Source organism: Stigmatopora argus, chromosome 8, assembly GCF_051989625.1.
Source record: "Stigmatopora argus isolate UIUO_Sarg chromosome 8, RoL_Sarg_1.0, whole genome shotgun sequence".
In the NCBI taxonomy this organism is placed as follows: Eukaryota; Metazoa; Chordata; class Actinopteri; order Syngnathiformes; family Syngnathidae; genus Stigmatopora; species Stigmatopora argus.
Window position 1 is genome coordinate 2,989,909 of NC_135394.1, and position 27,422 is coordinate 3,017,330.

Sequence of the window (27,422 nt, forward strand, 5' to 3'; positions counted from 1 at the left end):
CGATTGCATGTAAAGAAGCTATGACGAGTTTGGATTGAATGTGTGTATCGGTGTTCAATTGTTGATCCTTGGATCCACATGGCAAGTGTGGGGCATGTTAAAGAAGATCGGTATTCGATTATTGATGTCTTAGCAAGTAGCTTGAGGCACGGGAGGTGTGCTGAATCATTACAGTAAAAGTTGGATTGAAGTAACAACAACATCTCGCTGTTCTGATTATTTCCCCCTGTGTGTCAAGATCGAATGCAGGGTGTAACATATGCAATTAGTAAGAATACACACACACACACACAGGAGCGTGTACAACGCTTTCCTGGAGTATTGGAGTAACAACCACAACAAAGAGACATGTTATTCATATATAAAATTTTGAAAATCAAAACGAGCCATGAAAACATTGAGCAACTTTAACAGCTTTTCTGTTATTTCAGTCCTGCATTGTACTCAATAGTTTGGTTTCCATGCTTAAAAGTAAAAAAGAAGGTAGATTTATGACATCTGTCTACTGCTGTTGCTCGCTTGCCATTCGATTCACTCACTTGTTTTGCAAAGGGGAGAGTGGGCTAGAAAGTTGTTTGTGTGTGTCTGTGTATATTTGTTCTACTTTTACTCTGATTTCGTTTAAAGCACTTTGTGCTACATTTCCCTACCTGAAAAGTATTGAATAAATTAGGTGTTGATTGATGGATTGTTGTATCAAATGCAAGACTTTTTATCTTACAATCACATTGACTTTCATGTGTTTTCTTTTGATACCTTAGGTTTGGATCAGTCTCACAAAAAAACAACAACTGTCAATTCACGGTCTTTTACTGTAATCCACAAATTATATGGAATTTTTGGACCTAAACAACAGATGCAAAAACGAGTTCAAGCATTTGCAACCTTTACTTATAACACAAGTAGACTATTGTGTGTCTCGTGGTTGGAGTCTGTGTTTAGACTCTTCTAAATGATATTCTACTATGTGACCCCACTGAGGCAGTGCCTTGACAGACTAAACTAAATTTCCCCTGAACATAATCTGCAGCGAAAAAAACAGTAGCATACTATATGAGCAATTCAAATTAGCATGGATTGGATTGTTATCAAAGGCCTTCTACTCCTCTGGTAATCTTTAATTACACTAATAAAATACAATAATATTTTGGAATAATACAGCCTGTCTTGGTTGATCAGATAAGTATGGCTCCTGTCTTTACTATAATGCCCATTTAGTGTCCTTAATTGGGTACATAGGCAATAGTCCCGTGCTCCTGTTTCCGTGTTTCACATCGGAAGGGTTTTTTGTTATAAAGGCTCAACACTTATATTGGTATTTACTTAGTGTGATCTGCCATGTTACCAATTCTAGTGTTTGGAGATCAAAGCATAACTTTGGATGCTCCTCAAATGTCATGCAATGAATTAATTTGAGTATGTGGTCATTATAAACATAGAAATAAAACAAATTAAGGAATATGTAATTGGTTAACCATTAACACTTCATAACAGTTTTTTTTTCCAGAAGTGGATTGGACTTTTGACTGTGGCAGTTGGGCTTATTTGATTGTTAGTTTGATGATTAAGAAAATTGGGGAACATAGTTTATGATTTCAAACATCCCATGTGGTGTTTTATGGCCATGGCTCATGTTGTACTGTTAAAAAAAACCTTTCAAACATGCTATTTGGGAATTTTCTGTGTACACATGATAGAAAAAAACCCTGATACCATTAAACTGCAAGTATACAATTTTTGTATTAAATATAAATGTATTAGTGTAGTGTAAGCTTACAAAATTGCCGTTAATAGTGAGAAATAGAGAATCTGTTCTCAATTCCCTTAACTGGATAAATAAAGGTTAAATAAATGTTAATGTAAGTATCACTGTTATTTTTTTAATTTACAGAACATAGGGGTGGTGAAGATTGAGAATAAGTTTTGTTTGTTCAGCTGGATCTTTCTCTGTTTCTCTTTGTAGGTCAAGAGTTCTTTGTTGGCCTTTCCAAACGAACCAATCAAAGAGGAGCTGAGATCCTCGCTGATGCTTTTAAGGTATGATAAATGATAAAGTGGTACTTGGAATTGACTAAATGATTAAAGCAAGCTTATCTTTATGACCTGGGCAATCAGATATGAAATGTCAAAAAAGTATGAGGGCGGCCCGGCAGCGAGTGGTTAGCGCGTCGGCCTCACAGTGGGAGACCTGAGTTCAAATCCAGGTTGGTCCACCTGTGTGTAGTGTGCATGTTCTCCCTGGGCCTGCATGGGCTTTCTCCAGGTACTCCGGTTTCCTCCCACGTTCCAACAACGTGCATGGTAGGCTGATTGGACACTCTAAATTTCCCATAGGTATGAGTGCGAGCGTGAATGGTAATTTATCTCCTTGTTCCCTGCGATTGGTTGGCCACCAATTCAGGGTCTCCCCCGCCTCTGGCCTGAAGTCAGCTGGGATATGCTCCAGCACCCCCCACAACCCTAGTGAGGATAAAGCGGTGCACAAAATGAGATGAGATAAGAAAAAAGTATGATTATCCTATCTGAACCAAGCTTCCCTTGCGCCAGAACACTACTGGTACCTCCATCCTATTTTAAAGTGGTGAATAATTTAGCCCATTCTATCATGCAAGATAAATATAGGAGTCAGGAACTTTAGCATGCGTTTCTTCCATTACGCTATCCTTCCAATACCCTTATATGTACTTTGTGTGAAGAAATAGGTTCATAATTTTCAAAGGATGTGTGTCTGATCAGTCACACAACTAGGGGTTTTGAAACAGATTTGTGTTTCCACAATTTTCTCTTAAAGATGATTAAATAAAGAATGAACATCCTAAGTTCTCATTCACTTTGTGGATCTTCTTGAGGAGGACACTAACTAAAAATGCTACTCCTGTTATTCTAGGACAGATTAGAATACAATTTTGTACTTATATCCTCTTGATATAAAGGCATCAATTTTTGGATCCCAATTTTTTGTGTCTCAGGGTTTATTACTTAAAGGCGGACGGATCACAATAGAATTTTAAAAATATAGTCTGGGGATGAGATGCATCAATGCATGAGTTAGATTTTTATCTTTTTTGTCTCAAGACAAAATAATTGTGGACTTGCTGCCTCTGGGTTCTGAGTTAGCCAATAAAGGGTAATCTTTGGTTGGCTTTTTCTTGTCGCTGAACTGAAGCAAGTGAGCCAGGAAATCATTGTGGATTTTTAAATCATTTAAAAAATGTCTCATGGAGTCCTAACATAAATCCCTGTGACATTGTACAGCAAGTGAAACTTTGTAAACTTCTTCCTATCATACCTCCAGAATATACTAGGATTTTGTTAGCTAATAGGTATATTCAGTGCATTGGCTAGGAATCGGACCCAGGGCTCTAGCAGGGCAAGTGAGAATTCTGCCACTGAACTACCAATGCCTGTCAAAGGGTAGTGATGTGAAATAGTACACAATATGCTAAGAAGATTGAGAGTCAAAGCTAAACTTCCTTATCGTTAAAAAACTGAACTTCAACAAAAAGTTAAATTTGATAGTTAATAAATGGAACCTATTGCGAGAACTGGTCAAACTTACTATAAAATTCCATTCTCACAACTATATGAAGCAAGGAAACAGACTGTGACATATTTTTTGGAGCATGTCTTCATCATTTTGCATTTGTAGAAGAAGCAGGGAATCAAGCAGCTAATGGGTATACACAGTGCACTGGCTGGGAATCAGAACAAGACCTCTCGCATAGCAAGCAAGAATTCTACCACTGAACTACCAATGCCTTCAAAGAGGTTATATTATGAAAAAGTACACAATATAGTAAGAAGATTGACAGTCAAAGCTGAACTTCCTTATCGTTCAAAAACTGAACTTCATCAAAAAGTTAAATTTGATAGTTAATAAATAATAATAATCGGACATAATAATAAATGTAAACTATTGCGAGAACTGGTCAAACTTCCGATTAAATTAAAAGATGACGTCATTGCAACTATATGAAGCAATGAAGCAGGGTGTGAGAAATTTTTCACAGCATGTGCTTCACCATTTAGCATCTCTATAATAGACTGGTAACCAATCGGCTAATGCGTATACACAGTGCACTGGCTGGGAATCGGACCCAGGCCTCTCGCATGGCAAGCAAGAAATCTACCACTGAACTACCAATGCCTTCAAAAAGGTAATATTGTGAAAAAGTACGCAATATAGTAAGAAGATTGACAGTCAAAGCTAAACTTCCTCATCGTTCAAAAACTGAACTTCATCAAAAAGTTAAATTTGATAGTTAATAAACATAAACTTTTTCGAGAACTGGTCAAACTTCCGATTAAATTCAAAGATGACGTCATTGCAACTATATGAAGTAATGAAGCAGGCTGAGAGAAAATTTTCACAGCATGTCTTCGCCAGTTAGCATTTCTAGAATAGACTGGTAACCATTCGGCAAATGCATATATACAGTGCACTGGCTGGGAATGGGACCCAGGCCCCTTGCATGGCAAGGGAGAATTCTACCAATGAACTACCAATGCCTTTGGAAAGGTAGTGATGTGAAAAAGTACACAATATAGTAAGAAGATTGACAGTCAAAGCTAAACTTCCTTATCATTCAAAAACTGAACTTCAGCAAAAAGTTAAATATGATAGTTAAGAAACGTAAACTTTTTCGAGAACTGGTCAAACTTCCGATTAAATTCAAAGATGATGTCATTGTAACTATATGAATTAATGAAGCAGGCTGAGAGAAAATTTTCGCAGCATGTGCTTCACCATTTAGCATCTCTATAACAGACTGGTAAACAAAATCTGAACTTCATCAAAAAGTTAAATTTGATAGTTAATAAAGGAAAACTATTGCGAGAACTGATCAAACTTCCGAAAAATGCAAAGATGACGTCATTGCAACTATATGAAGCATGGTTTGAGAAATGTTTCACAGCATGTCTTCATCGTTTCACATTTCTAAAATAGACAGATAACCAATCGGGTAATGCATATACACAGTGCACTGGCTGGGAATCGGACCCAGGCCTCTCGCATGGCAAGCGAGAATTCTACCACTGAACTACCAATGCCTTTGGAAAAGCTGTGTTGTGAAAAAGTACACAATATAGTAAGAAGATTGACAGTCAAAGCTGAACTTCCTTATCGTTCAAAAACTGAACTTCATCAAAAAGTTAAATTTGATAGTTAATAAATAATAATAATCGGACATAATAATAAATGTAAACTATTGCGAGAACTGGTCAAACTTCCGATTAAATTAAAAGATGACGTCATTGCAACTATATGAAGCAATGAAGCAGGGTGTGAGAAATTTTTCACAGCATGTGCTTCACCATTTAGCATCTCTATAATAGACTGGTAACCAATCGGCTAATGCGTATACACAGTGCACTGGCTGGGAATCGGACCCAGGCCTCTCGCATGGCAAGCAAGAAATCTACCACTGAACTACCAATGCCTTCAAAAAGGTAATATTGTGAAAAAGTACGCAATATAGTAAGAAGATTGACAGTCAAAGCTAAACTTCCTCATCGTTCAAAAACTGAACTTCATCAAAAAGTTAAATTTGATAGTTAATAAACATAAACTTTTTCGAGAACTGGTCAAACTTCCGATTAAATTCAAAGATGACGTCATTGCAACTATATGAAGTAATGAAGCAGGCTGAGAGAAAATTTTCACAGCATGTCTTCGCCAGTTAGCATTTCTAGAATAGACTGGTAACCATTCGGCAAATGCATATATACAGTGCACTGGCTGGGAATGGGACCCAGGCCCCTTGCATGGCAAGGGAGAATTCTACCAATGAACTACCAATGCCTTTGGAAAGGTAGTGATGTGAAAAAGTACACAATATAGTAAGAAGATTGACAGTCAAAGCTAAACTTCCTTATCATTCAAAAACTGAACTTCAGCAAAAAGTTAAATATGATAGTTAAGAAACGTAAACTTTTTCGAGAACTGGTCAAACTTCCGATTAAATTCAAAGATGATGTCATTGTAACTATATGAATTAATGAAGCAGGCTGAGAGAAAATTTTCGCAGCATGTGCTTCACCATTTAGCATCTCTATAACAGACTGGTAAACAAAATCTGAACTTCATCAAAAAGTTAAATTTGATAGTTAATAAAGGAAAACTATTGCGAGAACTGATCAAACTTCCGAAAAATGCAAAGATGACGTCATTGCAACTATATGAAGCATGGTTTGAGAAATGTTTCACAGCATGTCTTCATCGTTTCACATTTCTAAAATAGACAGATAACCAATCGGGTAATGCATATACACAGTGCACTGGCTGGGAATCGGACCCAGGCCTCTCGCATGGCAAGCGAGAATTCTACCACTGAACTACCAATGCCTTTGGAAAAGCTGTGTTGTGAAAAAGTACACAATATAGTAAGAAGATTGACAGTCAAAGTTAGACTTTCTTATCGTTCAAAAACTGAACTTCATCAAAAAGTTAAATTTGATAGTTAATAAACGGAAACTATTGCGAGAACTGATCAAACTTCCGAAAAAAATGCAAGAGATGACGTCATTGCAACTATATGAAGCAATAAAGCAGGGTTCGAGAATTTTTTCAGATCATGTCTTCATCGTTTCGCATCTCTAAAATAGACAGATGACCATTTGGGTAATGCATATACACAGTGCACTGGCTGGGAATCGGACCCAGGCCTCTCGCATGGCAAACGAGAATTCTACCACTGAACTACCAATGCCTTTGGATAGGCACTGTTGTGAAAAAGTACACATTATTGTAAGAAGATTGACAGTCAAAGCTAGACTTTCTTATCGTTCAAAAACTGAACTTCATCAAAAAGTTAAATTTGATAGTTAATAAACGGAAACTATTGCGATAACTGATCAAACTTCCGAAAAAAATGCAAGAGATAACGTCATTGCAACTATATGAAGCAATAAAGCAGGGTTCGAGAAATTTTTCACATCATGTCTTCATCGATTCACATCTCTAAAGTAGACAGATAACCAATTGGGTAATGCATATACACAGTGCACTGGCTGGGAATCAGACCCAGGCCTCTCGCATGCCAAGCGAGAATTCTACCACTGAACTACCAATGCCTTTGGAAAGGCAGTGTTGTGAAAAAGTACACATTATTGTAAGAAGATTGACAGTCAAAGCTAGACTTTCTTATCGTTCAAAAACTGAACTTCATCAAAAAGTTAAATTTGATAGTTAATAAACGGAAACTATTGCGAGAACTGATCAAACTTCCGGAAAAAATGCACAGATGACGTCATTGCAACTATATGAAGCAATAAAGCAGGGTTTGAGAATTTTTTCACATCATGTCTTCATCGTTTCGCATCTCTTAAGTAGACAGATAACCAATTGGGTAATGCATATACACAGTGCACTGGCTGGGAATCGAACCCAGGCCTCTCGCATGGCAAGCGAGAATTCTACCACTGAACTACCAATGCCTTTGGAAAGGCAGTGTTGTGAAAAAGTACACATTATTGTAAGAAGATTGACAGTCAAAGCTAGACTTTCTTATCGTTCAAAATCTGAACTTCATCAAAAAGTTAAATTTGATAGTTAATAAACGGAAACTATTACGAGAACTGATCATACTTCCGAAAAATGCAAAGATCACGTCATTGCAACTATATGAAGCAGGGTTTGAGAAATGTTTCACAGCATGTCTTCATCGTTTCGCATCTCTAAAATAGACATATAACCAATCGGGTAATGCATATACACAGTGCACTGGCTGGGAATCGGACCCAGGCCTCTCGCATGGGAAGCGAGAATTCTACCACTGAACTACCAATGCCTTTGGAAAGGCACTGTTGTGAAAAAGTACACATTATAGTAAGAAGATTGACAGTCAAAGCGAGACTTTCTTATCGTTCAAAAACTGAACTTCATCAAAAAGTTAAATTTGATAGTTAATAAACGGAAACTATTACGAGAACTGATCATACTTCCGAAAAATGCAAAGAGGACGTCATTGCAACTATATGAAGCAGGGTTTGAGAAACTATTGCGAGAACTGATCAAACTTCCGGAAAAAATGCACAGATGACGTCATTGCAACTATATGAAGCAATAAAGCAGGGTTCGAGAATTTTTTCACATCATGTCTTCATCGTTTCGCATCTCTAAAGTAGACAGATAACCAATTGGGTAATGCATATACACAGTGCACCGGCTGGGAATCGAACCCAGGCCTCTTGCATGGCAAGCGAGAATTCTACCACTGAACTACCAATGCCTTTGGAAAGGCCGTGTTGTGAAAAAGTACACATTATTGTAAGAAGATTGACAATCAAAGCTAGACTTTCTTATCGTTCAAAAACTGAACTTCATCAAAAAGTTAAATTTGATAGTTAATAAACGGAAACTATTGCGAGAACTGATCAAAATTCCGAAAAATGCAAAGATCACGTCATTGCAACTATATGAAGCAGGGTTTGAGAAATGTTTCACAGCATGTCTTCATCGTTTCACATTTCTAAAATAGACAGATAACCAATCGGGTAATGCATATACACAGCGCACTGGCTGGGAATCGGACCCACGCCTCTCGCATGGCAAGCGAGAATTCTACCACTGAACTACCAATGCATTTGGAAAAGCTGTGTTGTGAAAAAGTACACAATATAGTAAGAAGATTGACAGTCAAAGTTAGACTTTCTTATCGTTCAAAAACTGAACTTCATCAAAAAGTTAAATTTGATAGTTAATAAACGGAAACTATTGCGAGAACTGATCAAACTTCCGAAAAAAATGCAAGAGATGACGTCATTGCAACTATATGAAGCAATAAAGCAGGGTTCGAGAATTTTTTCACATCATGTCTTCATCGTTTCGCATCTCTAAAATAGACAGATAACCATTTGGATAATGCATATACACAGTGCACTGGCTGAGAATCGGACCCAGTCCTCTCGCATGGCAAGCGAGAATCCTACCACTGAAGTACCAATGCCTTTGGAAAAGCTGTCTTGTGAAAAAGTACACAATATAGTAAGAATATTGACAGTCAAAGCTAGACTTTCTTATCGTTCAAAAACTGAACTTCATCAAAAAGTTAAATTTGATAGTTAATAAACGGAAACTATTGCGAGAACTGATCAAACTTCCGGAAAAAATGCACAGATGACGTCATTGCAACTATATGAAGCAATAAAGCCGGGTTCGAGAATTTTTTCACATCATGTCTTCATCGTTTCGCATCTCTAAAGTAGACAGATAACCAATTGGGTAATGCATATACACAGTGCACTGGCTGGGAATCGAACCCAGGCCTCTTGCATGGCAAGCGAGAATTCTACCACTGAACTACCAATGCCTTTGGAAAGGCAGTGTTGTGAAAAAGTACACATTATTGTAAGAAGATTGACAATCAAAGCTAGACTTTCTTATCGTTCAAAAACTGAACTTCATCAAAAAGTTAAATTTGATAGTTAATAAACTGAAACTATTCCGAGAACTGATCAAAATTCCGAAAAATTCAAAGATCACGTCATTGCAACTATATGAAGCAGGGTTTGAGAAATGTTTCACAGCATGTCTTCATCGTTTCACATTTCTAAAATAGACAGATAACCAATCGGGTAATGCATATACACAGTGCACTGGCTGGGAATCGGACACAGGCCTCTCGCATGGCAAGCGAGAATCCTACCACTGAACTACCAATGCCTTTGGAAAACCGGTGTTGTGAAAAAGTACACAATATAGTAAGAAGATTGACAGTCAAAGCTAGACTTTCTTATCGTTCAAAATCTGAACTTCATTAAAAAGTTGAATTTGATAGTTAATAAACGGAAACTATTACGAGAACTGATCATACTTCCGAAAAATGCAAAGCTCACGTCATTGCAACTATATGAAGCAGGGTTTGAGAAATGTTTCACAGCATGTCTTCATCGTTTCGCATCTCTAAAATAGACAGATAACCATTTGGGTACTGCAAATACACAGTGCACTGGCTGGGAATCGGACCCAGGCCTCTCGCATGGGAAGCGAGAATTCTACCACTGAACTACCAATGCCTTTGGAAAGGCACTGTTGTGAAAGAGTACACATTATAGTAAGAAGATTGACAGTCAAAGCTAGACTTTCTTATCGTTCAAAATCTGAACTTCATCAAAAAGTTAAATTTGATAGTTAATAAACGGAAACTATTACGAGAACTGATCATACTTCCGAAAAATGCAAAGATCACGTCATTGCAACTATATGAAGCAGGGTTTGAGAAATGTTTCACAGCATGTCTTCATCGTTTCGCATCTCTAAAATAGACATATAACCAATCGGGTAATGCATATACACAGTGCACTGGCTGGGAATCGGACCCAGGCCTCTCGCATGGGAAGCGAGAATTCTACCACTGAACTACCAATGCCTTTGGAAAGGCACTGTTGTGAAAAAGTACACATTATAGTAAGAAGATTGACAGTCAACGCGAGACTTTCTTATCGTTCAAAAACTGAACTTCATCAAAAAGTTAAATTTGATAGTTAATAAACGGAAACTATTACGAGAACTGATCATACTTCCGAAAAATGCAAAGAGGACGTCATTGCAACTATATGAAGCAGGGTTTGAGAAACTATTGCGAGAACTGATCAAACTTCCGGAAAAAATGCACAGATGACGTCATTGCAACTATATGAAGCAATAAAGCAGGGTTCGAGAATTTTTTCACATCATGTCTTCATCGTTTCGCATCTCTAAAGTAGACAGATAACCAATTGGGTAATGCATATACACAGTGCACTGGCTGGGAATCGAACGCAGGCCTCTTGCATGGCAAGCGAGAATTCTACCACTGAACTACCAATGCCTTTGGAAAGGCAGTGTTGTGAAAAAGTACACATTATTGTAAGAAGATTGACAATCAAAGCTAGACTTTCTTATCGTTCAAAAACTGAACTTCATCAAAAAGTTAAATTTGATAGTTAATAAACGGAAACTATTGCGAGAACTGATCAAAATTCCGAAAAATGCAAAGATCACGTCATTGCAACTATATGAAGCAGGGTTTGAGAAATGTTTCACAGCATGTCTTCATCGTTTCGCATCTCTAAAATAGACAGATAACCATTTGGATAATGCATATACACAGTGCACTGGCTGAGAATCGGACCCAGTCCTCTCGCATGGCAAGCGAGAATCCTACCACTGAAGTACCAATGCCTTTGGAAAAGCTGTCTTGTGAAAAAGTACACAATATAGTAAGAATATTGACAGTCAAAGCTAGACTTTCTTATCGTTCGAAAACTGAACTTCATCAAAAAGTTAAATTTGATAGTTAATAAACGGAAACTATTGCGAGAACTGATCAAACTTCCGGAAAAAATGCACAGATGACGTCATTGCAACTATATGAAGCAATAAAGCCGGGTTCGAGAATTTTTTCACATCATGTCTTCATCGTTTCGCATCTCTAAAGTAGACAGATAACCAATTGGGTAATGCATATACACAGTGCACTGGCTGGGAATCGAACCCAGGCCTCTTGCATGGCAAGCGAGAATTCTACCACTGAACTACCAATGCCTTTGGAAAGGCAGTGTTGTGAAAAAGTACACATTATTGTAAGAAGATTGACAATCAAAGCTAGACTTTCTTATCGTTCAAAAACTGAACTTCATCAAAAAGTTAAATTTGATAGTTAATAAACGGAAACTATTCCGAGAACTGATCAAAATTCCGAAAAATGCAAAGATCACGTCATTGCAACTATATGAAGCAGGGTTTGAGAAATGTTTCACAGCATGTCTTCATCGTTTCAAATTTCTAAAATAGACAGATAACCAATCGGGTAATGCATATACACAGTGCACTGGCTGGGAATCGGACACGGGCCTCTTGCATGGCAAGCGAGAATTCTACCACTGAACTACCAATGCCTTTGGAAAGGCAGTGTTGTGAAAAAGTACACATTATTGTAAGAAGATTGACAATCAAAGCTAGACTTTCTTATCGTTCAAAAACTGAACTTCATCAAAAAGTTAAATTTGATAGTTAATAAACGGAAACTATTCCGAGAACTGATCAAAATTCCGAAAAATGCAAAGATCACGTCATTGCAACTATATGAAGCAGGGTTTGAGAAATGTTTCACAGCATGTCTTCATCGTTTCAAATTTCTAAAATAGACAGATAACCAATCGGGTAATGCATATACACAGTGCACTGGCTGGGAATCGGACACAGGCCTCTCGCATGGCAAGCGAGAATCCTACCACTGAACTACCAATGCCTTTGGAAAACCGGTGTTGTGAAAAAGTACACAATATAGTAAGAAGATTGACAGTCAAAGCAAGACTTTCTTATCGTTCAAAATCTGAACTTCATTAAAAAGTTGAATTTGATAGTTAATAAACGGAAACTATTACGAGAACTGATCATACTTCCGAAAAATGCAAAGATCACGTCATTGCAACTATATGAAGCAGGGTTTGAGAAATGTTTCACAGCATGTCTTCATCGTTTCGCATCTCTAAAATAGACAGATAACCATTTGGGTACTGCAAATACACAGTGCACTGGCTGGGAATCGGACCCAGGCCTCTCGCATGGGAAGCGAGAATTCTACCACTGAACTACCAATGCCTTTGGAAAGGCACTGTTGTGAAAAAGTACACATTATAGTAAGAAGATTGACAGTCAAAGCGAGACTTTCTTATCGTTCAAAAACTGAACTTCATCAAAAAGTTAAATTTGTTAGTTAATAAACGGAAACTATTACGAGAACTGATCATACTTCCGAAAAATGCAAAGAGGACGTCATTGCAACTATATGAAGCAGGGTTTGAGAAATGTTTCACAGCATGTCTTCATCGTTTCACATTTCTAAAATAGACAGATAACCAATCGGGTAATGCATATACACAGTGCACTGGCTGGGAATCGGACCCAGGCCTCTCGCATGGCAAGCGCGAAATCTACCACTGAACTACCAATGCCTTTGGAAAAGCTGTCTTGTGAAAAAGTACACAATATAGTTAGAATATTGACAGTCAAAGCTAGACTTTCTTATCGTTCAAAATCTGAACTTCATCAAAAAGTTAAATTTGATAGTTAATAAACGGGAACTATTGCGAGAACTGATCAAACTTCCGAAAAAAATGCAAAGATGACGTCATTGCAACTATATGAAGCAATGAAGCAGGGTTTGAGAATTTTTTCACAGCATGTCTTCATCGTTTCACATTTCTAAAATAGACAGATTACCAATCGGGTAATGTATATATACAGCACACTGGCTGGGAATCGGACCCACGCCTCTCGCATGGCAAGCGAGAATTCTACCACTGAACTACCAATGCCTTTGGAAAAAACATGTTGTGAAAAAGTACAAAATATAGTAAGAAGTTTGACAGTCTGTTAGGTTCATCCAATTGTATGTTTATCCTTCGGTATTTCCAATTCAGCTTTCAATAAAAAAGGCATCTGTAGTCACATCACCATTTAATTCTTGCAAGAAGAGAATACATCCATCCGCGACTCCGGTCAAGATTATTCTAACAACTCGAAGTCCGTTTCGCTAATTTATTCATAAGGTTTTAACGCCATGCCCCACAGAATTCTAAACATTCGTAGAGTCTCACAACAATTTTGCACAGTTATCAAAACAATTGTAGGTCCTGTCGAATCGTCCCGAAACAGTCCTTGGTTCCCAAGAGCGCTTGTTGTGAGACCATCTTCCGAAGCCGTAAACAGTCCTCAGTTCCCAAGAGCACCTGTCGTGAGTCCTCTGAAGCCGAAAACAGTTCGCAGTTCCCAAGAGCAATTGTTGTGAGACCTCTCCATGCCCATGGCCATTCCCTGTCCTCTTGATGTGAACCAGTCCTTACTTTAGCAAGGCATGCATTAAAATGGCTTTTATTAATACAAATAACTCTAACATAAAAGCACAGCGTTCAACACATATATATGTTGTTTAATATTGTTACACATTCAGGATGAGCATTACTATTCCTAATAAGCAAATATATTGATTAATATAGTAAGCATGTTTATAATAAGGCTTTCTATTCCTAAGTAAGCATTGCAAACACATTTATAATAATGATTATTCCAACACAGTCAAAGCTAGACTTTCTTATCGTTCAAAAACTGAACTTCATCAAAAAGTTAAATTTGATAGTTAATAAACGGAAACTATTGCGATAACTGATCAAACTTCCGAAAAAAATGCAAGAGATAACGTCATTGCAACTATATGAAGCAATAAAGCAGGGTTCGAGAAATTTTTCACATCATGTCTTCATCGATTCACATCTCTAAAGTAGACAGATAACCAATTGGGTAATGCATATACACAGTGCACTGGCTGGGAATCAGACCCAGGCCTCTCGCATGCCAAGCGAGAATTCTACCACTGAACTACCAATGCCTTTGGAAAGGCAGTGTTGTGAAAAAGTACACATTATTGTAAGAAGATTGACAGTCAAAGCTAGACTTTCTTATCGTTCAAAAACTGAACTTCATCAAAAAGTTAAATTTGATAGTTAATAAACGGAAACTATTGCGAGAACTGATCAAACTTCCGGAAAAAATGCACAGATGACGTCATTGCAACTATATGAAGCAATAAAGCAGGGTTTGAGAATTTTTTCACATCATGTCTTCATCGTTTCGCATCTCTTAAGTAGACAGATAACCAATTGGGTAATGCATATACACAGTGCACTGGCTGGGAATCGAACCCAGGCCTCTCGCATGGCAAGCGAGAATTCTACCACTGAACTACCAATGCCTTTGGAAAGGCAGTGTTGTGAAAAAGTACACATTATTGTAAGAAGATTGACAGTCAAAGCTAGACTTTCTTATCGTTCAAAATCTGAACTTCATCAAAAAGTTAAATTTGATAGTTAATAAACGGAAACTATTACGAGAACTGATCATACTTCCGAAAAATGCAAAGATCACGTCATTGCAACTATATGAAGCAGGGTTTGAGAAATGTTTCACAGCATGTCTTCATCGTTTCGCATCTCTAAAATAGACATATAACCAATCGGGTAATGCATATACACAGTGCACTGGCTGGGAATCGGACCCAGGCCTCTCGCATGGGAAGCGAGAATTCTACCACTGAACTACCAATGCCTTTGGAAAGGCACTGTTGTGAAAAAGTACACATTATAGTAAGAAGATTGACAGTCAAAGCGAGACTTTCTTATCGTTCAAAAACTGAACTTCATCAAAAAGTTAAATTTGATAGTTAATAAACGGAAACTATTACGAGAACTGATCATACTTCCGAAAAATGCAAAGAGGACGTCATTGCAACTATATGAAGCAGGGTTTGAGAAACTATTGCGAGAACTGATCAAACTTCCGGAAAAAATGCACAGATGACGTCATTGCAACTATATGAAGCAATAAAGCAGGGTTCGAGAATTTTTTCACATCATGTCTTCATCGTTTCGCATCTCTAAAGTAGACAGATAACCAATTGGGTAATGCATATACACAGTGCACCGGCTGGGAATCGAACCCAGGCCTCTTGCATGGCAAGCGAGAATTCTACCACTGAACTACCAATGCCTTTGGAAAGGCCGTGTTGTGAAAAAGTACACATTATTGTAAGAAGATTGACAATCAAAGCTAGACTTTCTTATCGTTCAAAAACTGAACTTCATCAAAAAGTTAAATTTGATAGTTAATAAACGGAAACTATTGCGAGAACTGATCAAAATTCCGAAAAATGCAAAGATCACGTCATTGCAACTATATGAAGCAGGGTTTGAGAAATGTTTCACAGCATGTCTTCATCGTTTCACATTTCTAAAATAGACAGATAACCAATCGGGTAATGCATATACACAGCGCACTGGCTGGGAATCGGACCCACGCCTCTCGCATGGCAAGCGAGAATTCTACCACTGAACTACCAATGCATTTGGAAAAGCTGTGTTGTGAAAAAGTACACAATATAGTAAGAAGATTGACAGTCAAAGTTAGACTTTCTTATCGTTCAAAAACTGAACTTCATCAAAAAGTTAAATTTGATAGTTAATAAACGGAAACTATTGCGAGAACTGATCAAACTTCCGAAAAAAATGCAAGAGATGACGTCATTGCAACTATATGAAGCAATAAAGCAGGGTTCGAGAATTTTTTCACATCATGTCTTCATCGTTTCGCATCTCTAAAATAGACAGATAACCATTTGGATAATGCATATACACAGTGCACTGGCTGAGAATCGGACCCAGTCCTCTCGCATGGCAAGCGAGAATCCTACCACTGAAGTACCAATGCCTTTGGAAAAGCTGTCTTGTGAAAAAGTACACAATATAGTAAGAATATTGACAGTCAAAGCTAGACTTTCTTATCGTTCAAAAACTGAACTTCATCAAAAAGTTAAATTTGATAGTTAATAAACGGAAACTATTGCGAGAACTGATCAAACTTCCGGAAAAAATGCACAGATGACGTCATTGCAACTATATGAAGCAATAAAGCCGGGTTCGAGAATTTTTTCACATCATGTCTTCATCGTTTCGCATCTCTAAAGTAGACAGATAACCAATTGGGTAATGCATATACACAGTGCACTGGCTGGGAATCGAACCCAGGCCTCTTGCATGGCAAGCGAGAATTCTACCACTGAACTACCAATGCCTTTGGAAAGGCAGTGTTGTGAAAAAGTACACATTATTGTAAGAAGATTGACAATCAAAGCTAGACTTTCTTATCGTTCAAAAACTGAACTTCATCAAAAAGTTAAATTTGATAGTTAATAAACTGAAACTATTCCGAGAACTGATCAAAATTCCGAAAAATTCAAAGATCACGTCATTGCAACTATATGAAGCAGGGTTTGAGAAATGTTTCACAGCATGTCTTCATCGTTTCACATTTCTAAAATAGACAGATAACCAATCGGGTAATGCATATACACAGTGCACTGGCTGGGAATCGGACACAGGCCTCTCGCATGGCAAGCGAGAATCCTACCACTGAACTACCAATGCCTTTGGAAAACCGGTGTTGTGAAAAAGTACACAATATAGTAAGAAGATTGACAGTCAAAGCTAGACTTTCTTATCGTTCAAAATCTGAACTTCATTAAAAAGTTGAATTTGATAGTTAATAAACGGAAACTATTACGAGAACTGATCATACTTCCGAAAAATGCAAAGCTCACGTCATTGCAACTATATGAAGCAGGGTTTGAGAAATGTTTCACAGCATGTCTTCATCGTTTCGCATCTCTAAAATAGACAGATAACCATTTGGGTACTGCAAATACACAGTGCACTGGCTGGGAATCGGACCCAGGCCTCTCGCATGGGAAGCGAGAATTCTACCACTGAACTACCAATGCCTTTGGAAAGGCACTGTTGTGAAAGAGTACACATTATAGTAAGAAGATTGACAGTCAAAGCTAGACTTTCTTATCGTTCAAAATCTGAACTTCATCAAAAAGTTAAATTTGATAGTTAATAAACGGAAACTATTACGAGAACTGATCATACTTCCGAAAAATGCAAAGATCACGTCATTGCAACTATATGAAGCAGGGTTTGAGAAATGTTTCACAGCATGTCTTCATCGTTTCGCATCTCTAAAATAGACATATAACCAATCGGGTAATGCATATACACAGTGCACTGGCTGGGAATCGGACCCAGGCCTCTCGCATGGGAAGCGAGAATTCTACCACTGAACTACCAATGCCTTTGGAAAGGCACTGTTGTGAAAAAGTACACATTATAGTAAGAAGATTGACAGTCAACGCGAGACTTTCTTATCGTTCAAAAACTGAACTTCATCAAAAAGTTAAATTTGATAGTTAATAAACGGAAACTATTACGAGAACTGATCATACTTCCGAAAAATGCAAAGAGGACGTCATTGCAACTATATGAAGCAGGGTTTGAGAAACTATTGCGAGAACTGATCAAACTTCCGGAAAAAATGCACAGATGACGTCATTGCAACTATATGAAGCAATAAAGCAGGGTTCGAGAATTTTTTCACATCATGTCTTCATCGTTTCGCATCTCTAAAGTAGACAGATAACCAATTGGGTAATGCATATACACAGTGCACTGGCTGGGAATCGAACGCAGGCCTCTTGCATGGCAAGCGAGAATTCTACCACTGAACTACCAATGCCTTTGGAAAGGCAGTGTTGTGAAAAAGTACACATTATTGTAAGAAGATTGACAATCAAAGCTAGACTTTCTTATCGTTCAAAAACTGAACTTCATCAAAAAGTTAAATTTGATAGTTAATAAACGGAAACTATTGCGAGAACTGATCAAAATTCCGAAAAATGCAAAGATCACGTCATTGCAACTATATGAAGCAGGGTTTGAGAAATGTTTCACAGCATGTCTTCATCGTTTCGCATCTCTAAAATAGACAGATAACCATTTGGATAATGCATATACACAGTGCACTGGCTGAGAATCGGACCCAGTCCTCTCGCATGGCAAGCGAGAATCCTACCACTGAAGTACCAATGCCTTTGGAAAAGCTGTCTTGTGAAAAAGTACACAATATAGTAAGAATATTGACAGTCAAAGCTAGACTTTCTTATCGTTCGAAAACTGAACTTCATCAAAAAGTTAAATTTGATAGTTAATAAACGGAAACTATTGCGAGAACTGATCAAACTTCCGGAAAAAATGCACAGATGACGTCATTGCAACTATATGAAGCAATAAAGCCGGGTTCGAGAATTTTTTCACATCATGTCTTCATCGTTTCGCATCTCTAAAGTAGACAGATAACCAATTGGGTAATGCATATACACAGTGCACTGGCTGGGAATCGAACCCAGGCCTCTTGCATGGCAAGCGAGAATTCTACCACTGAACTACCAATGCCTTTGGAAAGGCAGTGTTGTGAAAAAGTACACATTATTGTAAGAAGATTGACAATCAAAGCTAGACTTTCTTATCGTTCAAAAACTGAACTTCATCAAAAAGTTAAATTTGATAGTTAATAAACGGAAACTATTCCGAGAACTGATCAAAATTCCGAAAAATGCAAAGATCACGTCATTGCAACTATATGAAGCAGGGTTTGAGAAATGTTTCACAGCATGTCTTCATCGTTTCAAATTTCTAAAATAGACAGATAACCAATCGGGTAATGCATATACACAGTGCACTGGCTGGGAATCGGACACGGGCCTCTTGCATGGCAAGCGAGAATTCTACCACTGAACTACCAATGCCTTTGGAAAGGCAGTGTTGTGAAAAAGTACACATTATTGTAAGAAGATTGACAATCAAAGCTAGACTTTCTTATCGTTCAAAAACTGAACTTCATCAAAAAGTTAAATTTGATAGTTAATAAACGGAAACTATTCCGAGAACTGATCAAAATTCCGAAAAATGCAAAGATCACGTCATTGCAACTATATGAAGCAGGGTTTGAGAAATGTTTCACAGCATGTCTTCATCGTTTCAAATTTCTAAAATAGACAGATAACCAATCGGGTAATGCATATACACAGTGCACTGGCTGGGAATCGGACACAGGCCTCTCGCATGGCAAGCGAGAATCCTACCACTGAACTACCAATGCCTTTGGAAAACCGGTGTTGTGAAAAAGTACACAATATAGTAAGAAGATTGACAGTCAAAGCAAGACTTTCTTATCGTTCAAAATCTGAACTTCATTAAAAAGTTGAATTTGATAGTTAATAAACGGAAACTATTACGAGAACTGATCATACTTCCGAAAAATGCAAAGATCACGTCATTGCAACTATATGAAGCAGGGTTTGAGAAATGTTTCACAGCATGTCTTCATCGTTTCGCATCTCTAAAATAGACAGATAACCATTTGGGTACTGCAAATACACAGTGCACTGGCTGGGAATCGGACCCAGGCCTCTCGCATGGGAAGCGAGAATTCTACCACTGAACTACCAATGCCTTTGGAAAGGCACTGTTGTGAAAAAGTACACATTATAGTAAGAAGATTGACAGTCAAAGCGAGACTTTCTTATCGTTCAAAAACTGAACTTCATCAAAAAGTTAAATTTGTTAGTTAATAAACGGAAACTATTACGAGAACTGATCATACTTCCGAAAAATGCAAAGAGGACGTCATTGCAACTATATGAAGCAGGGTTTGAGAAATGTTTCACAGCATGTCTTCATCGTTTCACATTTCTAAAATAGACAGATAACCAATCGGGTAATGCATATACACAGTGCACTGGCTGGGAATCGGACCCAGGCCTCTCGCATGGCAAGCGCGAAATCTACCACTGAACTACCAATGCCTTTGGAAAAGCTGTCTTGTGAAAAAGTACACAATATAGTTAGAATATTGACAGTCAAAGCTAGACTTTCTTATCGTTCAAAATCTGAACTTCATCAAAAAGTTAAATTTGATAGTTAATAAACGGGAACTATTGCGAGAACTGATCAAACTTCCGAAAAAAATGCAAAGATGACGTCATTGCAACTATATGAAGCAATGAAGCAGGGTTTGAGAATTTTTTCACAGCATGTCTTCATCGTTTCACATTTCTAAAATAGACAGATTACCAATCGGGTAATGTATATATACAGCACACTGGCTGGGAATCGGACCCACGCCTCTCGCATGGCAAGCGAGAATTCTACCACTGAACTACCAATGCCTTTGGAAAAAACATGTTGTGAAAAAGTACAAAATATAGTAAGAAGTTTGACAGTCTGTTAGGTTCATCCAATTGTATGTTTATCCTTCGGTATTTCCAATTCAGCTTTCAATAAAAAAGGCATCTGTAGTCACATCACCATTTAATTCTTGCAAGAAGAGAATACATCCATCCGCGACTCCGGTCAAGATTATTCTAACAACTCGAAGTCCGTTTCGCTAATTTATTCATAAGGTTTTAACGCCATGCCCCACAGAATTCTAAACATTCGTAGAGTCTCACAACAATTTTGCACAGTTATCAAAACAATTGTAGGTCCTGTCGAATCGTCCCGAAACAGTCCTTGGTTCCCAAGAGCGCTTGTTGTGAGACCATCTTCCGAAGCCGTAAACAGTCCTCAGTTCCCAAGAGCACCTGTCGTGAGTCCTCTGAAGCCGAAAACAGTTCGCAGTTCCCAAGAGCAATTGTTGTGAGACCTCTCCATGCCCATGGCCATTCCCTGTCCTCTTGATGTGAACCAGTCCTTACTTTAGCAAGGCATGCATTAAAATGGCTTTTATTAATACAAATAACTCTAACATAAAAGCACAGCGTTCAACACATATATATGTTGTTTAATATTGTTACACATTCAGGATGAGCATTACTATTCCTAATAAGCAAATATATTGATTAATATAGTAAGCATGTTTATAATAAGGCTTTCTATTCCTAAGTAAGCATTGCAAACACATTTATAATAATGATTATTCCAACACAGTCAAAGCTAGACTTTCTTATCGTTCAAAATCTGAACTTCATCAAAAAGTTAAATTTGATAGTTAATAAACGGAAACTATTGCGAGAACTGATCAAACTTCCGAAAAAAATGCAAAGTTGACGTCATTGCAACTATATGAAGCAATAAAGAAGGGTTCAAGAAATTTTTCACATCATGTCTTCATCGTTTTTGCATCTCTAGAATAGACAGATAACCATTTGGGTAATGCATATACACAGTGCACTGGCTGGGAATCGGACCCAGGCCTCTCGCATGGCAAGCGAGAATTCTACCACTGAACTACCAATGCCTTTGGAAAGGCAGTGTTGTGAAAAAGTACACATTATTGTAAGAAGATTGACAGTCAAAGCTAGACTTTCTTATCGTTCAAAAACTGAACTTCATCAAAAAGTTAAATTTGATAGTTAATAAACGGAAACTATTGCGAGAACTGATCAAACTTCCGAAAAAAATGCAAAGATGACATCATTGCAACTATATGAAGCAATAAAGCAGGGTTCGAGAAAGTTTTCACATCATGTCTTCATCGTTTCGCATCTCTAAAATAGACAGATTACCAATCGGGTAATGTATATATACAGCACACTGGCTGGGAATCGGACCCACGCCTCTCGCATGGCAAGCGAGAATTCTACCACTGAACTACCAATGCCTTTTGGAAAACCTGTGTTGTGAAAAAGTACACAATATAGTAAGAAGATTGACAGTCAAAGCTAAACTTTCTTATCGTTCAAAATCTGAACTTCATCAAAAAGTTACATTTGATAGTTAATAAACGGAAACTATTGCGAGAACTGATCAAACTTCCGAAAAAAATGCAAAGATGACATCATTGCAACTATATGAAGCAATAAAGCAGGGTTCGAGAAAGTTTTCACATCATGTCTTCATCGTTTCGCATCTCTAAAATAGACAGATAATCAATTGGGTATTGCATATACACAGTGCACTGGCTGGGAATCGGACCCAGGCCTCTCGCATGGCAAGCGAGAATTCTACCACTGAACTACCAATGCCTTTTGGAAAACCTTTGTTGTGAAAAAGTACACAATATAGTAAGAAGATTGACAGTCAAAGCTAAACTTTCTTATCGTTCAAAATCTGAACTTCATCAAAAAGTTACATTTGATAGTTAATAAACGGAAACTATTGCGAGAACTGATCAAACTTCCGAAAAATGCAAAGATGACGTCATTGCAACTATATGAAGCAATAAAAGAGGGTTCGAGAAATTTTTCACATCATGTCTTCATAGTTTCACATCTCTAAAATAGACAGATAACCAATCGGGTAATGCATATACACAGTGCACTGGCTGGGAATCGGACCCAGGCCTCTCGCATGGCAAGCGAGAATTCTACCACTGAACTACCAATGCCTTTGGAAAGGCAGTGTTGTGAAAATGTACACATTATAGTAAGAAGATTGACAGTCAAAGCTAGACTTTCTTATCGTTCAAAAACTGAACTTCATCAAAGAGTTAAATTTGATAGTTAATAAACGGAAACTATTGCGAGAACTGATCAAACTTCCGAAAAATGCAAAGAGGACGTCATTGCAACTATATGAAGCAGGGTTTGAGAAATGTTTCACAGCATGTCTTCATCATTTCACATTTCTAAAATAGACAGACAACCAATCGGGTAATGCATATACACAGTGCACTGGCTGGGAATCGGACCCAGGCCTCTCGCATGGGAAGCGAGAATTCTACCACTGAACTACCAATGCCTTTGGAAAGGCACTGTTGTGAAAAAGTACACATTATAGTAAGAAGATTGACAGTCAAAGCGAGACTTTCTTATCGTTCAAAAACTGAACTTCATCAAAAAGTTAAATTTGATAGTTAATAAACGGAAACTATTACGAGAACTGATCATACTTCCGAAAAATGCAAAGAGAACGTCATAGCAACTATATGAAGCAGGGTTTGAGAAACTATTGCGAGAACTGATCAAACTTCCGGAAAAAATGCACAGATGACGTCATTGCAACTATATGAAGCAATAAAGCAGGGTTCGAGAATTTTTTCACATCATGTCTTCATCGTTTCGCATCTCTAAAGTAGACAGATAACCAATTGGGTAATGCATATACACAGTGCACTGGCTGGGAATCGAACCCAGGCCTCTTGCATGGCAAGCGAGAATTCTACCACTGAACTACCAATGCCTTTGGAAAGGCAGTGTTGTGAAAAAGTACACATTATTGTAAGAAGATTGACAGTCAAAGCTAGACTTTCTTATCGTTCAAAAACTGAACTTCATCAAAGAGTTAAATTTGATAGTTAATAAACGGAAACTATTGCGAGAACTGATCAAACTTCCGAAAAATGCAAAGAGGACGTCATTGCAACTATATGAAGCAGGGTTTGAGAAATGTTTCACAGCATGTCTTCATCATTTCACATTTCTAAAATAGACAGACAACCAATCAGGTAATGCATATACACAGTGCACTGGCTGGGAATCGGACCCAGGCCTCTCGCATGGGAAGCGAGAATTCTACCACTGAACTACCAATGCCTTTGGAAAGGCACTGTTGTGAAAAAGTACACATTATAGTAAGAAGATTGACAGTCAAAGCGAGACTTTCTTATCGTTCAAAAACTGAACTTCATCAAAAAGTTAAATTTGATAGTTAATAAACGGAAACTATTACGAGAACTGATCATACTTCCGAAAAATGCAAAGATCACATCATTGCAACTATATGAAGCAGGGTCTGAGAAATGTTTCACAGCATGTCTTCATCGTTTCGCATCTCTAAAGTAGACAGATAACCAATTGGGTAATGCATATACACAGTGCACTGGCTGGGAATCGAACCCAGGCCTCTTGCATGGCAAGCGAGAATTCTACCACTGAACTACCAATGCCTTTGGAAAGGCAGTGTTGTGAAAATGTACACATTATAGTAAGAAGATTGACAGTCAAAGCTAGACTTTCTTATCGTTCAAAAACTGAACTTCATCAAAAAGTTACATTTGATAGTTAATAAACGGAAACTATTGCGAGAACTGATCAAACTTCCGAAAAATGCAAAGATGACGTCATTGCAACTATATGAAGCAATAAAAGAGGGTTCGAGAATTTTTTCACATCATGTCTTCATAGTTTCACATCTCTAAAATAGACAGATAACCAATCGGGTAATGCATATACACAGTGCACTGGCTGGGAATCGGACCCAGGCCTCTCGCATGGCAAGCGAGAATTCTACCACTGAACTACCAATGCCTTTGGAAAGGCAGTGTTGTGAAAATGTACACATTATAGTAAGAAGATTGACAGTCAAAGCTAGACTTTCTTATCGTTCAAAAACTGAACTTCATCAAAGAGTTAAATTTGATAGTTAATAAACGGAAACTATTGCGAGAACTGATCAAACTTCCGAAAAATGCAAAGAGGACGTCATTGCAACTATATGAAGCAGGGTTTGAGAAATGTTTCACAGCATGTCTTCATCATTTCACATTTCTAAAATAGACAGACAACCAATCGGGTAATGCATATACACAGTGCACTGGCTGGGAATCGGACCCAGGCCTCTCGCATGGGAAGCGAGAATTCTACCACTGAACTACCAATGCCTTTGGAAAGGCAGTGTTGTGAAAAAGTACACATTATTGTAAGAAGATTGACAGTCATAGCTAGACTTACTTATCGTTCAAAAACTGAACTTCATCAAAAAGTTAAATTTGATAGTTAATAAACGGAAACTATTGCGAGAACTGATCAAACTTCCGAAAAAAATGCAAAGATGACATCATTGCAACTATATGAAGCAATAAAGCAGGGTTCGAGAAAGTTTTCACATCATGTCTTCATCGTTTCGCATCTCTAAGATAGACAGATAATCAATTGGGTATTGCATATACACAGTGCACTGGCTGGGAATCGGACCCAGGCCTCTCGCATGGCAAGCGAGAATTTTACCACTGAACTACCAATGCCTTTGGAAAACATGTGTTGTGAAAAAGTACACAATATAGTAAGAAGATTGACAGTCAAAGCTAAACTTTCTTATCGTTCAAAATCTGAACTTCATCAAAAAGTTACATTTGATAGTTAATAAACGGAAACTATTGCGAGAACTGATCAAACTTCCGAAAAATGCAAAGACGACGTCATTGCAACTATATGAAGCAGGGTTTGAGAAATGTTTCACAGCATGTCTTCATCATTTCACATTTCTAAAATAGACAGACAACCAATCGGGTAATGCATATACACAGTGCACTGGCTGGGAATCGGACCCAGGCCTCTCACATGGCAAGCGAGAATTCTACCACTGAACTACCAATGCCTTTGGAAAAGCTGTGGTGTGAAAAAGTACACAATATAGTAAGAATATTGACAGTCAAAGCTAGACTTTCTTATCGTTCAAAAACTGAACTTCATCAAAAATTTAAAATTGATAGTTAATAAACGGAAACTATTGCGAGAACTGATCAAACTTCCGAAAAAAATGCAAAGATGACGTCATTGCAACTATATGAAGCAATAAAGCAGGGTTCGAGATTTTTTTCACATCATGTCTTCATCGTTTCGCATCTCTAAAATAGACAGGTAACCAATCGAGTAATGCATATACACAGTGCACTGGCTGGGAATCGGACCCAGGCCTCTCGCATGTCAAGCGAGAATTCTACCACTGAACTACCAATGCCTTTGGAAAGGCAGTGTTGTGAAAAAGTACACATTATTGTAAGAAGATTGACAGTCAAAGCTAGACTTTCTTATCGTTCAAAAACTGAACTTCATCAAAAAGTTAAATTTGATAGTTAATAAACGGAAACTATTGCGAGAACTGATCAAACTTCCGAAAAAAATGCAAAGATGACATCATTGCAACTATATGAAGCAATAAAGCAGGGTTCGAGAAAGTTTTCACATCATGTCTTCATCGTTTTGCATCTCTAAAATAGAAAGATAATCAATTGGGTATTGCATATACACAGTGCACTGGCTGGGAATCGGACCCAGGCCTCTCGCATGGCAAGCGAGAATTCTACCACTGAACTACCAATGCCTTTGGAAAACCTGTGTTGTGAAAAAGTACACAATATAGTAAGAAGATTGACAGTCAAAGCTAGACTTTCTTATCGTTCAAAATCTGAACTTCATCAAAAAGTTACATTTGATAGTTAATAAACGGAAACTATTGCGAGAACTGATCAAACTTCCGAAAAATGCAAAGATAACGTCATTGCAACTATATGAAGCAATAAAACAGGGTTCGAGAAATTTTTCACATCATTTCTTCATAGTTTCGCATCTCTAAAATAGACAGATAACCAATCAGGTAATGCATATACACAGTGCACTGGCTGGGAATCGGACCCAGGCCTCTCGCATGGGAAGCGAAAATTCTACCACTGAACTACCAATGCCTTTGGAAAGGCAGTGTTGTGAAAAAGTACACATTATTGTAAGAAGATTGACAGTCATAGCTAGACTTACTTATCGTTCAAAAACTGAACTTCATCAAAAAGTTAAATTTGATAGTTAATAAACGGAAACTATTGCGAGAACTGATCAAACTTCCGAAAAAAATGCAAAGATGACATCATTGCAACTATATGAAGCAATAAAGCAGGGTTCGAGAAAGTTTTCACATCATGTCTTCATCGTTTCGTATCTCTAAGATAGACAGATAATCAATTGGGTATTGCATATACACAGTGCACTGGCTGGGAATCGGACCCAGGCCTCTCGCATGGCAAGCGAGAATTTTACCACTGAACTACCAATGCCTTTGGAAAACATGTGTTGTGAAAAAGTACACAATATAGTAAGAAGATTGACAGTCAAAGCTAGACTTTCTTATCGTTCAAAATCTGAACTTCATCAAAAAGTTACATTTGATAGTTAATAAACGGAAACTATTGCGAGAACTGATCAAACTTCCAAAAATGCAAAGATGACGTCATTGCAACTATATGAAGCAATAAAACAGGGTTCGAGAAATTTTTCACATCATGTCTTCATAGTTTCGCATCTCTAGAATAGACAGATGACCAATCGGGTAATGCATAT

General features: G+C 37.8%; 1 protein-coding gene and 32 non-coding genes across 35 annotated transcripts in view; 1 reads left to right on the forward strand and 32 right to left on the reverse strand.

Annotated features, from left to right (window-relative positions):
- ddah1 (dimethylarginine dimethylaminohydrolase 1) overlaps positions 1–27,422 on the forward strand; it is an 82,265-nt gene that overhangs the window by 41,105 nt on the left and 13,738 nt on the right. For all 3 annotated transcript variants that reach the window (XM_077607934.1, XM_077607936.1, XM_077607935.1), the window contains exon 3: positions 1,964–2,037. In XM_077607934.1, the coding sequence (XP_077464060.1) occupies positions 1,964–2,037 (74 nt within the window). The remainder of the gene's footprint in view (positions 1–1,963; positions 2,038–27,422) is intronic.
- trnag-gcc (transfer RNA glycine (anticodon GCC)) lies at positions 4,982–5,052 on the reverse strand. The gene has a single exon. It is a non-coding gene; the product is annotated as a tRNA-Gly (tRNA).
- Positions 6,276–6,346, reverse strand: trnag-gcc (transfer RNA glycine (anticodon GCC)). The gene has a single exon. It is a non-coding gene; the product is annotated as a tRNA-Gly (tRNA).
- trnaa-ggc (transfer RNA alanine (anticodon GGC)) lies at positions 7,004–7,074 on the reverse strand. The gene has a single exon. It is a non-coding gene; the product is annotated as a tRNA-Ala (tRNA).
- trnag-gcc (transfer RNA glycine (anticodon GCC)) lies at positions 7,367–7,437 on the reverse strand. The gene has a single exon. It is a non-coding gene; the product is annotated as a tRNA-Gly (tRNA).
- Positions 7,720–7,790, reverse strand: trnag-ccc (transfer RNA glycine (anticodon CCC)). Its single transcript has one exon. It is a non-coding gene; the product is annotated as a tRNA-Gly (tRNA).
- trnag-gcc (transfer RNA glycine (anticodon GCC)) lies at positions 8,161–8,231 on the reverse strand. The gene has a single exon. It is a non-coding gene; the product is annotated as a tRNA-Gly (tRNA).
- trnag-gcc (transfer RNA glycine (anticodon GCC)) lies at positions 9,241–9,311 on the reverse strand. The gene has a single exon. It is a non-coding gene; the product is annotated as a tRNA-Gly (tRNA).
- On the reverse strand, positions 9,947–10,017 carry trnag-ccc (transfer RNA glycine (anticodon CCC)). Its single transcript has one exon. It is a non-coding gene; the product is annotated as a tRNA-Gly (tRNA).
- trnag-ccc (transfer RNA glycine (anticodon CCC)) lies at positions 10,300–10,370 on the reverse strand. Its single transcript has one exon. It is a non-coding gene; the product is annotated as a tRNA-Gly (tRNA).
- On the reverse strand, positions 11,457–11,527 carry trnag-gcc (transfer RNA glycine (anticodon GCC)). Its single transcript has one exon. It is a non-coding gene; the product is annotated as a tRNA-Gly (tRNA).
- Positions 12,516–12,586, reverse strand: trnag-ccc (transfer RNA glycine (anticodon CCC)). The gene has a single exon. It is a non-coding gene; the product is annotated as a tRNA-Gly (tRNA).
- On the reverse strand, positions 14,302–14,372 carry trnaa-ggc (transfer RNA alanine (anticodon GGC)). The gene has a single exon. It is a non-coding gene; the product is annotated as a tRNA-Ala (tRNA).
- trnag-gcc (transfer RNA glycine (anticodon GCC)) lies at positions 14,665–14,735 on the reverse strand. The gene has a single exon. It is a non-coding gene; the product is annotated as a tRNA-Gly (tRNA).
- On the reverse strand, positions 15,018–15,088 carry trnag-ccc (transfer RNA glycine (anticodon CCC)). The gene has a single exon. It is a non-coding gene; the product is annotated as a tRNA-Gly (tRNA).
- trnag-gcc (transfer RNA glycine (anticodon GCC)) lies at positions 15,459–15,529 on the reverse strand. The gene has a single exon. It is a non-coding gene; the product is annotated as a tRNA-Gly (tRNA).
- Positions 16,539–16,609, reverse strand: trnag-gcc (transfer RNA glycine (anticodon GCC)). Its single transcript has one exon. It is a non-coding gene; the product is annotated as a tRNA-Gly (tRNA).
- On the reverse strand, positions 17,245–17,315 carry trnag-ccc (transfer RNA glycine (anticodon CCC)). Its single transcript has one exon. It is a non-coding gene; the product is annotated as a tRNA-Gly (tRNA).
- Positions 17,598–17,668, reverse strand: trnag-ccc (transfer RNA glycine (anticodon CCC)). The gene has a single exon. It is a non-coding gene; the product is annotated as a tRNA-Gly (tRNA).
- Positions 18,755–18,825, reverse strand: trnag-gcc (transfer RNA glycine (anticodon GCC)). The gene has a single exon. It is a non-coding gene; the product is annotated as a tRNA-Gly (tRNA).
- On the reverse strand, positions 19,814–19,884 carry trnag-ccc (transfer RNA glycine (anticodon CCC)). Its single transcript has one exon. It is a non-coding gene; the product is annotated as a tRNA-Gly (tRNA).
- On the reverse strand, positions 21,600–21,670 carry trnag-gcc (transfer RNA glycine (anticodon GCC)). The gene has a single exon. It is a non-coding gene; the product is annotated as a tRNA-Gly (tRNA).
- trnag-gcc (transfer RNA glycine (anticodon GCC)) lies at positions 22,327–22,397 on the reverse strand. The gene has a single exon. It is a non-coding gene; the product is annotated as a tRNA-Gly (tRNA).
- Positions 22,689–22,759, reverse strand: trnag-gcc (transfer RNA glycine (anticodon GCC)). Its single transcript has one exon. It is a non-coding gene; the product is annotated as a tRNA-Gly (tRNA).
- trnag-ccc (transfer RNA glycine (anticodon CCC)) lies at positions 23,042–23,112 on the reverse strand. The gene has a single exon. It is a non-coding gene; the product is annotated as a tRNA-Gly (tRNA).
- On the reverse strand, positions 23,483–23,553 carry trnag-gcc (transfer RNA glycine (anticodon GCC)). Its single transcript has one exon. It is a non-coding gene; the product is annotated as a tRNA-Gly (tRNA).
- On the reverse strand, positions 23,836–23,906 carry trnag-ccc (transfer RNA glycine (anticodon CCC)). The gene has a single exon. It is a non-coding gene; the product is annotated as a tRNA-Gly (tRNA).
- trnag-gcc (transfer RNA glycine (anticodon GCC)) lies at positions 24,189–24,259 on the reverse strand. The gene has a single exon. It is a non-coding gene; the product is annotated as a tRNA-Gly (tRNA).
- Positions 24,550–24,620, reverse strand: trnag-gcc (transfer RNA glycine (anticodon GCC)). Its single transcript has one exon. It is a non-coding gene; the product is annotated as a tRNA-Gly (tRNA).
- trnag-ccc (transfer RNA glycine (anticodon CCC)) lies at positions 24,903–24,973 on the reverse strand. Its single transcript has one exon. It is a non-coding gene; the product is annotated as a tRNA-Gly (tRNA).
- trnav-gac (transfer RNA valine (anticodon GAC)) lies at positions 25,982–26,052 on the reverse strand. The gene has a single exon. It is a non-coding gene; the product is annotated as a tRNA-Val (tRNA).
- On the reverse strand, positions 26,345–26,415 carry trnag-gcc (transfer RNA glycine (anticodon GCC)). The gene has a single exon. It is a non-coding gene; the product is annotated as a tRNA-Gly (tRNA).
- trnag-ccc (transfer RNA glycine (anticodon CCC)) lies at positions 26,706–26,776 on the reverse strand. Its single transcript has one exon. It is a non-coding gene; the product is annotated as a tRNA-Gly (tRNA).